This window comes from Aquila chrysaetos, chromosome Z (genome assembly GCF_900496995.4).
Source record: "Aquila chrysaetos chrysaetos chromosome Z, bAquChr1.4, whole genome shotgun sequence".
NCBI classification, from domain to species: domain Eukaryota; kingdom Metazoa; phylum Chordata; class Aves; order Accipitriformes; family Accipitridae; genus Aquila; species Aquila chrysaetos.
Genome location: NC_044030.1, coordinates 68,216,432 through 68,231,108, shown reverse-complemented (window position 1 = coordinate 68,231,108; position 14,677 = coordinate 68,216,432). Strand labels below are relative to the sequence as shown.

General features: G+C 38.1%; 1 protein-coding gene across 2 annotated transcripts in view; it reads left to right on the top strand.

Annotated features, from left to right (window-relative positions):
- Positions 1-14,677, top strand: part of MTREX (Mtr4 exosome RNA helicase) — a 50,869-nt gene that overhangs the window by 20,206 nt on the left and 15,986 nt on the right. For both annotated transcript variants that reach the window (XM_030003418.2, XM_030003419.2), the window contains exons 16-17: positions 12,375-12,525; positions 14,372-14,544. In XM_030003418.2, the coding sequence (XP_029859278.1) occupies positions 12,375-12,525; positions 14,372-14,544 (324 nt within the window). The remainder of the gene's footprint in view (positions 1-12,374; positions 12,526-14,371; positions 14,545-14,677) is intronic.

Genomic DNA, 14,677 nt, shown 5'->3' with positions numbered 1-14,677 from the left:
GACTGACAAAGTTTGTCTGCAGTAAGATCACGATCGTGTCTTGCAGTGCTATTTTGCTGCCACGTCAAGTACTGTGGCTTTGCTCCAGGATAAGCTAAAGATTTATAGGGAAAACTTCAGAAGAAATAAATTAGCCATATTGAGAATGATTGGACATTTACATAGGACATTTTTATCATAGCTATTCAACCCTCATGCATGTCTAATCCAAGCCATTTCCTGAATACTAGAGCAAAGCATCTAGGAATAATGTGATCAGCTGCCTAACACGGCCATCAGTGAAGTGAGAGCTTTGGGTATGTTTCAGTACCAGCAGTATTGCTGCAGCTGTGCTGTTTGGCTGTGGAACTGATGATTGCGGCATTGTGTACAGTACTTCAGAGTTAAATTCAAAGTTCAAATCTTAGGTGGAGTTCTTACAAGAGATATTTGTAAATATTTCTTAAACTCAGTAGTGTACATTTGGCTTCTGCAGTGTAACTAGATTTTTTTCATTTATCCTTAGCATTTATTTGACCACTGAATATTTAGTAAACTGGTGATTTGCGCAAATCTATAAAACTAAATGCTTACAATACTGTTGGATAGCTTTCTCAAGCCAGTAAATGATAGTTTTACATTTGCATAATACTAAGAAATATTTGATGGGAATTTTTTTTGTTGTTTCCTTAATTAAAATCTTTAGCTACGTTGTGTTAGTTTAGTTAGGAAGTGGAAACGTTTCCCTGACGCTAGATGGCCTTTGAAACCAGAGCAGCATTTCTCTAGTTGGAATTTGGCCATGTTACTAGCATATATTCCTACAGAGGCAACTGAGTTACTGAGCAGTGGTAATCTGTTATGTCTCTAAAAGACAAAAACTTCAGGTTAATTACATTACAGAAAATAATGATTGTATAATGAAAGAAAATGTGCTACTCTAAGTAGGTTTTTGAGCCTTGAATTTGAGTGTATCAGTTCTTTACATCTACTTACTCCTTCACAGGAGAACTTAGGTGGACTGAAAAATCAAAAGAAAACATTCATCTAGCCAGATAAAACATACAGTATTATGTTTTCCTTGTCATTTTTGTATGGAACATAAGGTGCCCCGATGCCAAGCTGTAGGAGATATTCCACTGGCTACATCTGGCCCCTTGGCAGGGCCTTCGTTTATAGTTGGCTGTACTGTGCTTATTTGGCCTGTATGCTGCTATTAGAAATCCATCTTGTCTTTTTGTATTTTATTTTGACTCTTAGATTGTTTTATTGTACTAGGCAAATGACCAGGATAGCAATTCAGACAGTTTAATACTTTTCTTTTTAGCTTTCTGCCTGTTTGCACAGCTCTCTCATATGACTACTGTGCAGCTGTTAGAAACTTTCTGAATTTTGAAAGGGCATATCATTGTTCCCTTATAATTGAGGCAGCATTGTTAGGTATTTTGTGTTTTAATCATCTACTATGTATCACATATGGCTGTTCCTTTCAGACTCCCAAGTACAAAGAATTCTATTTAGTGTGAAAATCAATATTTACATAAAAATAAATAAATTTATGCTGATCGGGAATAAATGTAAGATGGGAAATGGTGAGGAGGTGCTGAGAAGCTTCAGTTGCTAGAAGAGGAAGTTTCTGGAACAGGAGCTATCTGATAAAATTGCTGGAAGTTACTACTTTTACATAAGCATAGCTATCTGTCTGCAAAAGGAATTTAGTAACAGGCCTTGGGCACCAGTGTAATTTTGCGTGGATTTCTAATACAGAAAATGTAAAGCAACTAAATGCTTGCCTGGGTTGTGAGAAATGCCATAGTTGTGTAATACTATAAAAAAACTGTGATAAATTAGAATTCAGGAAAAGCAGTGGTTAACATGCAGAAAAGAAATATTGTTTTATGCAGAAGTAGTTCACTTAATCTTTGACTGTGAGGTTGCTTCTTCCTTCTTTTGGCTTGTCTGGTATGGACTAGGTAGGCCATGGGTCTGCTCCTGTATTGGTCTTTTTGTGTTTTAAAATAAATATGGGTGTGTATGCTCTTGAATTTGGTTGAAAAACAGTAAAACTTTAAAAATTACCTAATGTAAAAATATAGATTCTGTTATTTCAGTGGTTGGGTGTTTGGGTGCTTTTTTATTGTTGTTATTGTTAGATAAATTTAGGACAGTCCAAAACTGTTGTTAGTCTTTGTTACTCTTTGAAATACCCATATGCATTAGCATCATACTCTTGAAATTATTAGTGTGGTTTTTTCACATTATCTCCTTTGACCAATACATGGAAAACACTTCTGGTGAATGGGAATTTTTTTTCAGGTGGTAAGAATTATTCTGTTACATTGAGTTCTCATTTTGCTTTTACAAACTGTACTGAGTTTTTACTGTGTGATCAGGCAAGAAGCATGGGAGGAGGGCATCAACAGAGGTCATTTTGCAAATGGAATGCTTACCACTGTCTGAAGTAAAGAAGCGAAAGTTGTTAGGTATGCATGGCTGCCACAGAAGGCAAGACAATCTCTATCAGGAGGTTCAAGCAAGGTACAATCAGATGCAGGCTAGAGCGCAGCAGTTGTTAAGCCCAGCGTTTGGCAAAATTGCAGCACAGGCTTCTTTGGCAAGAGGATATCCTGGTACAATGTCTATGATTAATGTTTTCTTGTACAAAATGTGGTGGCCTGTATTGAAATTGGTATGGAATGATACAGCTTACTACTTCACTTTTTATCATAAATACTCTGCAGAATCTTTAGTACTGCTGGTTGTCCACCCCTTTTAAAACCATACTGTGTGCAGATTTGCCATTTACTTTTCCCCAAATGCTTTAAAGATGTTTCTAGAGAAGCAAACTTGTATTTCAGTTCATTTCCCATAACTTGTGAGTGAGTAGTAAATAACAATTTTCCATTTAATCTTGTTTGGGACTATGCACAAGACAGCAGGTGAAGCCTTCTAGTGAGACTGTCTTCCATCAGCATTCAGTCCTTCTGCAAACATCAGCTTAGCATGCCAGCTTAATTATACCATGGTACTTTGGTTTGACTTAAAGCTTACTCATATGGGAAAAAAAAAAAAAAAGCCTCAGGATTTGAGAAATTTACCAAAGCCTAGTTTGGGAGAGAAATACACTTCAGCTGGAGGCTGGTGCTAACACTTGTTGGAAAAGCTGTTGCAAAATCTGAAGAAATAGATTGTCATTAGTGGTTTGAGGACAGTATAATGTTCTTTCTAATTTAAAGTTGAGACATGGATGAGAATCTCAATAAAACAAATATTTTTGGATGCTTTATCAAAATCAAGGTAAAAAAATATTAATGTAAAATTTTTACTTTTGTTGTAAACTGCCAAACTTCTCTTGTTCTTGTTAAGTTTGCACTGCAGAAATTTTCCAGGCTTCAATTCAGGAAGGTACTTAATTTCTAACCTTAATTCAAAATCTGCTTAAAGTCAACAAGATTTCAGTGTGAAATCATGGAGAGAGTTCAACTGTTTTAAGGGAAACAGATATTCAAATGCCATCATGAACAAGCTCACAATTTTGTAGGTAATTATGCAAGCCAGCAGATAGAAGAGACAAGCAAATAGTTCTTCCTAACATTTGCAACCAAAATGTGGGAAGATGGGGTGCATCAGATGGCATATAAAATGGTTAGTCACTCTTTAATTTAACCTAATTTTCCAGAGCCAATAGGACTAAGCAGACTGGTATTATTTATTAACTGTGGTTGCTGCTTGTTAATACCATAAGTTACTTGAAGTTTTATTAGGTCAGTCTGTAGAAAGCAGTTTCCCCCTCAACTGACAGATTTTTGGGAAATTTTCTTTTACTTTGGTAAACTCATCACTGCAAATATAAATGCATTTTGACTGATTAAGCTAGATTTTTTTTCTTTGCCGCCTTATTCTTAAAAGGTAAATGTGAGGTGAAAAGAAGACAAAGTTCCTTTTTTAAATTTATTTTTATATTAACTCTTTGTAGAAGTATATAGTCTGTGCTAGGGCACACATTTCCTTTAACTTAAAACATACTGTGTATTTAGTGAACTTGTAAATTGTCACATCATTGACCTGATACCTGTAGTAGCAAATCTGAAACCAATGAGTGTTGAGGATCTCAGCTAGCTTCTGAGTGCAGATACAGATATCATTTGGTTTTTTCCATTTCAGCTTTCTTTGAGTTCATCCAACTTAGAAGGAGCAAAATTATTCTCTCAAATGTATTATACAAATACAGTTATAGTGTTACCAGGCCAGTTCAGATCCAAAGAATCATTGCACAGTATGGGGTGGAACACATGTTAAAATTACCTTTCTGCCCGCCATCTGTTTGTGTTCTGTGGAGAGCAATTCATGTAGCAATGCTATGATCCTTGGGGAGGTCTGGGGAGGGCAAATTTTTAAATTTTTAAGTTAAAGTACAGTATTTGTGTTGTATAAAATATTTGTAGTTTTGAGAGTTTAAATACTCCCTTGTTAAATTGAGATGCCTTGGTACAAGTGTGTAGGGTTTTTTCCTATATTTTTCTGTGTTCAGTACAGAAAGAAGACAAAAGGCTTAGGGGAGGAACAGAACTTGGAGTTGCTAGCCTGAAGTAAAACTAAGGATAGTTACAATGGTAGGAGCTACTGTATTAGAGAGGGTAAATGACTGAAAAGTTCAAATCATTCAGAACTAACTTCAGACAGTGGTAGTTGCATGTGAGAGAAATGGAGTTACATTTTTTTCCTTTTAAGTCTCTTATTACAGCTGGAGCATTTGTGGATCCCAAGCTTGAGGTATTTTCATCGGCAAAGGCTGCTAAAGCAGTCTTTTGCCACCCACAGTGGCTTCTATTTGTGTTGGTGCAACTGTTTTGGGGGCAAAGCAGTGAGCCAAATGGGGTAATAAATTTGTGCTTAAAATAGCTGCTTACCATTGTCTGTTAAAAATAACTGTGCAGAAGGGGTTTTTATCAGTTTTGCAGTCATGCTAACGTAGCTCAGGATAATCCTGTTATCAGTATAACTACGCAGTCATTTGATATTTCTGAGAGAGATCTGATTATTCATGTAGTACCTGTATCATTGATATGTGGAAAATATGTGTGTTGTTAATTAATATTTCACTAAAGGTATTTCTGTGTCTTAACAGAGGTAGCAAGCAGTCACATTTTTTTTAATGAGTTTTTTCATAGAAGTTCATAATGGATACTGTCACAGACAGCTAAGTGTACTTATTTCCCCCTTACGCGGAAAAAACTGAGAGACCTTTTAAATATCATCAGTGTGTTCTGTTCTTTGCTGTTTTTGTGAAGTGGTTCTTTGTTACCTTTTTGGAAACTCATTCATTCAGCTTATTTCTGGAAACACTGATAAGCAAATGAAACTGTCAGTGGACCAAATGCCTTAAAATATGTCCTGTACTGTATCTGATTTCTGTCACAAAAGATACTTTATTGTTGCTTTGCAAGTTGCCTCTTTCATCTTTGTTAGCTTGTAATGTCCCTGTGAGTTAGTTTCAGACAGTATTTGCCATCTTACGTTCCCTTTGAAAACTTTGTACACGTTTTCTGTGAGAGGCTGGAGAGCAACAAAGTTAAGTGCAAAATTTGCTCCTCTCTCTGCATGGGAAAAGTTTTGAAAATGTAAATATTTTTCTCCCACTATAAGAGAGAACAGAGAGAGTAACCCTTAACCAAATGTACGTCTTGCTCAACAGTGCGTGCCATAATGCAGCAATGACAGCTCTCACATCTCTGGTTAGACAAGGCTTCCAAGTCTTAACAGTAATAAAAAAAACAGTGAAAAAAACCTGTGAATATCAATTCCAGACACTAATCTTACTCCTCCCTAATCTTTATATCTTTCTAGTTATAAGGGCAAGAAATGGTAGGACTAGTAAATGTTGAATGCCCTGTTGGATGATTTGACTCTGTTAAGAAGAGACTCTGTTCTGAAACTGTTGGCAGTTAAACAGGGCACAGTGTATAGTGGCTATAACTTTCAGATAGTTCTTGACTAAATTATTTCTGTAGTGAATTGTTTATGGTCATGTTCTTGATTTTTAACATTATCAGCTTAAACCAATCATTCTTTTGCAACCCAAATCTTGGAAAACTTGAAGGGATGCTACTAATAAGTTGGCTTAGAATTTCTCGAGAAGCAAAGTGGTTGCAAGCACATGAAGTAGGTCATTAATTTCTGAGATCTTTAATTGATATATCCAGGCTGTTCTCATGTATCCAGGCAGTTCTTGTCCAGAGCGATAAAAAAGCTTGCAAAATCATGCTGTTGTTTAAAAAATATTCAGAAATAAATCTGTTGCTACTGTCTGTTGAAGATTTGGGGTGGGAGGTCTGCCTGCTTTGAAGGCGTGAGGAGGAGGGTTACTTGCAGAAAGGAGGCCAGAAAACTGGGATGGTAGTTCTCCAAAAACAATAAAGTCATGGACACAGCGTGTGCTTGAAAGTGACTACTTGATGCCTGTTCAAGGCAGTCTTTCTCATCAACTTTTTTGCAGCTCTGATCAGTTAGGCTTTTGCCCAATCTTCTGCATGACTGGTTGGTGGTTCTTCCTTTGTCTAATAAGGAGCTTCTTCTCTGGAGTCAAGGGAGAGGCTTCCTCAGAGACTGAGAGAACTTGAGGCGGGTGGTTGCATACCCTAGCTGCTCAAAGAGAAGGTTGATGAACTGTGACAGGAGGATCTGTGGTAGAGGGTGAGCTAAATGTCACGCACATGCTTCACAATACTTTTAAGAAAGTACGAAAGAAAAGCAATTGATGTAGGAGCTGGTGGCACAGGGCTTGAGCAGAGAAAGGGATTGCAAGAAGAGCAAAACGTCATGGAGAAAATGTTAGTTAAACTATTTTGCCTCTTAATATATCTTAGCAGCAAGCAAAATCCAGGATAGTTCAACACTTTATACCGTTTAGGCTCTCAAGAGCAAGTTAGGAAAGGAAGACCCACCTTTTCCATTTTCCTGTCAGTAAGACAGCCCATCTTCCTTCCCCTCCTGTTCCTCTCTTTCCTCCACCATATGTATCTGGCAAGTGTCTTTAGGTAACCACTAATTGCCTCTTCAATGATCATGCCAATCTTTATAATTTGCCAGAAAAGCCTGATTGTCTACTCATGTTTTCTGTGTACTTAGCATAGAAGAACAACTGTATTTTGCTATAAGGTTTCCTAATGCAGGTGCAAAATCCATATGTTGCTACTAGGTAAATGAAGCAAGGGCATCCAGGTGATTGCTGCCTATTAGATGCGAGTCTGATAGCCTGGATTAGTCACTAGAGACCAAGGCACCCTGCAGAATTCACTGCCTGTGCTGAGGGTGTAGTAAGTAAAGCTAATATAGTTGTATTTAATTTGGAGAAGTAACAGTTCCAGTTTTCAGAAAAAATAAGCGTCTCAGAATTCTTGATTTTGAATGTAGTATTACCTAGAGAACAACACTGAGAAAAGAATTTCTGAAACTTGGAGAAAGATGTGTTTACGAGATGAAGGAACAGCAACAATTCACAATTCTTTTTGCCAAAATAGGATTCATATTTTAACTGCTTTGTCTTAACAGAATAATCTTATTTTCAAATTGTAAAATGCTGATTAAATGTTTAAAATAAAAATTGCCACATCAGCAACTGGCTCAAATGCTGCCTTTCAAATAAGTCCTCTTTATATAATCCTTGAAATAGCTGGGTTTTTTAGTTTGTTTTTAAATCACTCCTTCACAGTTGAACTGTGCTGATTTTAAAAAAGCCTTTAAAGTGTTTAGTCTTTCTTGGCATGTTCTGTGCATATATTATAGTTGTATAAAGTTCATTGTTTTCTTTTCTCACTTTATGATAACATATAAGTGAGGGTGTGACTCGATTTTATTCTTTCAAATAGTTGAAAATCTTGCAAGCACACAGCTAAATTATGCCTTAAAGCTATGTAACATTGTCAGAAATGGAAAGAGGGGTTCATAGTATGATCAGCACAGCAGCATTTTTTCAGATCTGCGCTGGTCTGTAGATATGCCGGTGGCTGCAGCCAGCTGGTGGGTGTATTCCAGCTGCGTTAGTTGATGCCTGGTTACAGCAGTGGACGTTGCTGTAGGAAAGAATCTAACCCACCATTAGCTGACACTGGCATAACTGCTGTGCCATTCATGCCATTCTTTAAATGGCATTCTCTGTTGTAGAGAAGCAAGCTTTTTAGGGGGTGGTAATTTCTCTTTCCTGGAATAACTGATATATTTAGAAAAATAGGCAAGAGCTTGGGTACGTAATCCTTTTATCAGGTCTAAGGTAAAAGCTGAGTTATACATTGGTTAGTATCAGCAACAGAAGTTCTCTCATCTTTGTTTGGTGTATCAGACCAGAAACATCTGTAGAAACTTGAGTTTTCCTCCGCACACCGCAGCTCAGCTGTTGATGTCTTACTTATTGATGCATCTCTGTTAGTAGAAACCCATTTGTGGTAATTTCAGAACTGATGGTGTTATTTTAAATACTCATTTCATGATCTAATTTAAGAGGTATTTCTGCTCTGTGGTGCATCACTTGAGGTGAAAACCTACGTGTGTATTTACGATCTGCTCACAGATGCAAGCTAGGATGACTGAATGAGCCTCTGGCTATGAAAAGCAAAACATTAGGCTATATGATTTATCTTAAACTTGTTTTACATGTGTTCATGTTGGTACTTTCTTAGTATAAACATATGCTGAAGGCTTCTCTAACAGCTGGGATTTTTTCTGAGATGAAATAATCATGCAGTGAGTATGATTTTGGCTTTTGTAAGGTAATCCCATAAGGCTCTATATCTCTGGGATCTGTATCTATGGAATTACAATATTCTTAAATATCCTTGTGGTGGGTTAACCCTGGCTGGATGCCAGGTGCCCACCAAAGCTGTTCTGTCACTCCCCCTCCTCAGCTAGACAGGGGAGAGAAAATATAACAAAGGGCTCGTGGGTCGAGATAAGGACAGGGAGAGATCACTCAACCAATTACCGTCACAGGCAAAACAGACTCAACTTGGGGAAAATTAACTTTATTTGTTGCCAATTAACCAGAGTAGGGTAATGAAAAATAAAACCAAATCTCAAAACACCTGCCCTCCACCCCTCCCTTCTTCCCGGGCACAGCTTCACTCCCAGATTCTCTACCTAACCCCCCCAGCAGCGCAGGGTGACGGGGACTGGGGGTTACGATCAGTTCATCACACATTGTCTCTGCCGCTTCATCCTCCTCAGAGGCAGGACTCATCACACTCTTCCACTGCTTCAGTGTGGGGTCCCTCCCACGCAAGACAGTCCTCCGCAAACTTCTCCAGCATGAGTCCTTTCCATGGGCTGCAGTCCTTCAGGCACAGACTGCTCCAGCGTGGGTCCCTTCCATGGGCTGCAGTCCCTCAGGCACAGACTGCTCCAGCATGGGTCCCCTGCGGGGTCACGAGTCCTGCCAGCAAATCTGTTCCAGCGTGGGCTCCTCTCTTCACGGGGCCACAGGTCCTGCCAGGACCCTGCACCAACGCAGGCTTCCCACGGGGTCACAGCCTCCTTCGGGCAGCCACCTGCTCCGGCGTGGGGTCCTCCCTGGGCTGCAGGTGGATATCTGCTCCACCGTGGACCTCCCTGGGCTGCAGGGGGACAGCCTGCCTCACCATGGTCTTCCCCAGGGGCTGCAGGGGAATCTCTGCTCCAGCGCCTGGACCACCTCCTCCCCCTCCTTCTTCACTGACCTGGGGGTCTGCAGGGTTGATTCTCTTACATGTTCTCACTCCTCTCTCTGGCTGCTGTTTCTGTGCCCGCTGCGCCTTTTTTTCCCCTTCTTAGATCTGTTATCCCAGAGGCACTACCACTATCGCTGATGGGCTCGGCCTTGGCCGGCAGCGGGTCGCGGGTCCATCTTGGAGCTGGCTCGTATTGGCTCTGTCGGACATAGGGGAAGCTTCTACCAGCTTCTCACAGAAGCCACCCCTGTAGCCCCCCTGCTACCAAAACCTTGCCACTCAAACCCAATACAATCCTACATGTGAAGGAGTCTCAGATTCAAACTGTCTCTTATTAAATCTGACATTAGTGCATCAATGGATGTAGTATCAGAATTCCTGACTGTACATTTAAAATTGAAAGAAAAATGTGTATATTGTGGTAATGTAATTTAAAATCCATTACACTTAACTTGATCTTATAGAGCACTTGATGGGAATTTCAGCATTTGCATATTTAAACTAGTCATCAGTTGTTTCTTTAATAGCCTATGCTTTTTTTGTTATATATGATGAGGGAGTATCTCTGCTACATACCTTACATTATAGCAAAAGGCAAAAAATGAGTTGCAAGAGGATACAGTATAATTGGTTTTAGGTAAAGCAAATCTTGAGCTTAAAAGAAGGTGTAGAGGAGCGTGTTTCCCAGTGTCAGCCCTCTCTGAGCTTCTAAAACGTCTGATAGAATATGTTGAACTTTCAGCAGTCATATAGTTGCATGAAAAATGTCTCAAAACATTCTCATTTTCTTGTTATCTGTTTTAGTTGTTAGTCATAACTGAATTTACTCATAGGCTTTGTTGCAATGACAACACTTGTTAAGTAAACCTCTTTTATTTCAGGTATATGTCACTTTAATGAACAGTAAATACTAAACTGTTGCAAACTGTTGCACTTCATCTTCCTACAATATACTTTCAGGTTAAATTTCACTTGCCATTTTATTGCTTGTCATGCAACTCTGTGGATTGCTGGTAGTTTTAGTGATCTAGTGGTATTTTTAGCAGACCTTGCTATTTTTCTGTCTATGCCTTTTCTAGATTTCTTAAGTCCAGACCTCTGTGAGTCTCCATTTGGAAATTTTGTTTTGAAAAAATACCAAATTACATTGGTTTTCTGTTTAGTAATTCACAAGTTTATTTTTTTAAAATCCCTTAAAAGACTTGATAACATTAGTTTGGTGGGGGTAGGGATTGTGTTGTCATAAGCTTTTCACAAATCAGGGAGGTATGATAATCCACGTACTTGTTAACATCTTCAAAGAGCTCTGAAAGATTTGTGAGATCTAACTTGGGTTTATAAAAAGTCTATTTATGCTGCTGTTCTGCTGTATTCTCTCCAGCTGTCTGTTGCTTCTAGTTTCCACTCCTTTCATTTTACAGAAATTGTAATTTTCTGCTTCATAACTCCTGGATTTTCCTTGGATCCTTTCTGAAGAACTGTCAGGCACTTGTTCCTTTGATACCAGTGCTACTTGAAATGAAAGGTTATGCACCACAGTTGGGCAATTTCATACTTCAGAAGTTTGGGGCCTCTGTCATCTGGTTGCAGTGACTTCTCATTTGGATTATTAGGATGGCCACCTATGCTGACACTTAAGTTAAAGACAGTTTCTCAAGTTTGTCCTTTGCTCTGAGAGGCTGTAGTGTTGAGGTCTTCTACATCTTTCTTGGACACTGTTTAACTGTTCTGTGTGTTCTTTGAATAGCTGGTTCTTTTAATGTATATCAGTTAAATGTTTGCTCTTCTTATGATAATGAAGTCGTCTTTGTGGGTAAAACATCATCGTGAATCAGGCCAAAGCTGCGTCTACCTAGTCCAGTACCTTTTTTTGACAGAGGACAGTAGTAGATGTTCTTAGAAAATAAGAATGGGGAAAGAAGGTAGTGATGTGGTATTTCCCCACAATAGTTTCCCAGCATACTTTCTTCTTAGGTTATTCAAAATACTTGTAAATACCACCTTGTAAAAAAAAAATCAAACTTCACAGAATCCCAGAATGGTTGAGGTTGTAAGGGCGCTCTGGAGGTCATCTTGTCCAAGCCCCCTGCTCAAGCAGGGTCATCTAGAGCAGGCTGCCCAGGACCATGTCCAGATGGCTTTTATATATCTCCACAAGTGGAAAGTCCATGACCTCTCTCAGGCAACCTGCAAAGTAAATTAATTTTATAACGAGACATTACTTAAGTTAAAGAAGTTGTAGACTATCTATTTTTGAACAGACTTCCCAAGACACCAGTGTGATCAGTAATTCTTAAGAGAAAAAGTTGTGCAAATAAGTTTTTCCAGAGTGTTAAAATAATGGATTGCTTTAAATAGTTAAATAACTATTATTTTCAAGTTAAAATAATGGAATCCAAATAATAGACTATAAGAAACATCTAAGTTTTTCATCTAAACTTTTCATTTCATCCAGGTCTAATTTATAATATTGTAGTATAACTATAGATATGATGAGACATACAAATACTGTTATATATTCAGCATAATAAAATTGCTTAGGATTTGATGAGACACGTAATCTAAATTCAAGGCAAGTTGTACTACCCATCAAAGCAGCTCTTCATAGAAAACACTGTGTCATGATTTATTTGATACATTCTTATATACTGCAATTGATATTTTTTTAACTGGACGGTGTTCTTGGATCTTTTTCAGGGTTCAGCTGATCCTTTAAACAGTGCATTCCACCTGACATACAACATGGTATTGAACTTGCTTCGAGTAGAGGAAATTAACCCTGAATACATGTTAGAAAAATCCTTCTATCAGTTCCAGCATTACAGAACTATTCCAGAAATAGTAGAAAGTAAGTATTTCTGTATGCTGTACTCACAAGAGTCAGTATTAAAGATGCTCCACTGTGAGGTTGAATAGTTACACTTAGTTACGCTTATAAGAGTTTATACCTGTGCACTTCTTGTCTTTCCTGCCAACAGTTGCCACTGCACCATTTGCTGTTATGTTGCAGTTTCAGGAAGAGTAATTTCTCTTGTTCTTAGGACCTATATTGATACACACTGTCAATCTATGAAGAGAGCTTTCCTCTCGTGAATCAGACAAGAATGGTTGTCACATTGATAAACTGTAGGACAGGAGGAAGGAAAAACAATTTAAAAATTCTTGCAGCTTTTTAGAGGTGCAGAGAAGAAAAGGCTTACTCTGTTTTGATATGGAGAACTTAGCTACAAGAAACATAATTTTAGTATCTCATTACAGTCTCTAAAAAGAGCTCAGACACACTGCATTCAGAGTGGTATAGGAAAAAATGTTTAATTAAAAGACAAAGCAAAATTCAGAGAGGACTGAGACATTATTTGCACTCCACTGAGTAACTAAATTTTGAGCCATGATCTTTAAATAGTGGTTTTCATGAGCCAAAGTCAGTTTCCAAAGATCTCAGCCAGTGTTTGAGAGTGAGGCCTCTTTCAAACCTTAATCCAGAAGAATCTTAAGAACACAAGAGGTAACTACTTCCTTTGCCACTGATGAATGAACAGTTCATCTGTTCATTTGTTAATTGAATATTAAAAGAGAGAGTGTGAGTGTGTGTCCGTGTAGCCGTGATAGACATGCAGAGGGCGGGTTTCGATTCCCTTTGCAGAGTTGCTGTTAGTTTGCAGGTGCAGTATTTAAGATATTAGTAGTCAAATACAGTATGCATTTCCTGAGAACCTCCCTGTTCCAATTGGCATGCCTAGGTCTTCATTCTGGCATTCCAGTATTGCTGTTTAAGTAGAAAAATGGAGCTGGAGAACCTTTTTCATGTTTCTGGGACATTTTTTGTTTAGGCACTATACTGGGCATTAGAATTTTGTAGTTGCTTTAGCTGCAGTTAAAAACTCAAAGGAGAGAAATGGTTGTTTAGATCAAGGAGGAAATTATACCATGAGTATGGATTGCTAGCTTTTTTCTTTAAAGTTGGCAGCTAAAAATAGGGAGCACTTCCCTGAGCTGTCTCTCAAGTCCCAGTGAATTGGGGTTTCTGAGTCACCCATATGCATTCAAATAGCATGCAAGAGGGTGAGTTGGTAGAGAGGAAAAAGAGATCTTTATAATGTGTAAATTTATGTTTACTAGTGATATTACCAGTGTGAGAGAATGAAGCATGTTGCTTCTAATAAAAATCGATTTGCCTAAAGAAGGTGTAAAAATGTTGGAGGAAGAAAATACTGGTTTCCAACTGATGAAATCAGTCTAAAACAGGTTAGGAAGAACATACTTTAACAACTTACTTCTTGTTGGAACACATCCTGTTAGAAGATGTCTTTGAGCAATCTTACTTTCATAGGAGTAGGTAGGAGAGTTCTGGTAGGCAGTGAATACCCTCCTACAAATCATTGCAAGTTTTTGTCCAAGTTCTGTGCAACCCTAAATCAGTGATGCCTGGACAATTGGGGGTCTAGCCTTCTTTGTTTTCTCAGGCTTGTTTATTTAAAAAAAAAAATTTTTAGTATTAATATTTTATTTCATGTAAATAAAATCTTATTGACACATTTATAGATTTGTAGCTTTCCAGAGAATGGATTATTGTAAATGGAAAATTAATGCAAAAAATGGTGACAAAACACTAGTTATGTAGATCTGAAAGTGAAACACTGATTTCTAAATCTGTGAAGTTATTCATTGCCATGAGAGTTTACTTTCTATTACAGGAGTGAATAATTTGGAAGGACAGTACAACAAAATAGCAATTCCCAATGAAGAAAATGTGGTCATATACTACAAAATCCGACAGCAGCTTGCAAAACTGGGTAAAGAGATTGAAGAATATGTTCACAAACCAAAGTATTGCTTGCCATTTCTACAGCCAGGAAGACTGGTAAAGGTAATTTGATTTTTCTTTTGTTTTGTTTTTATTTCAAATCTCTACCTGTCAGTGAAATTTGCAGGGTTCATTTGTGTCTGCCATTTTACCATCTTGAAAAATTACATGCATCACACTGAGCAACGGTTTTGAC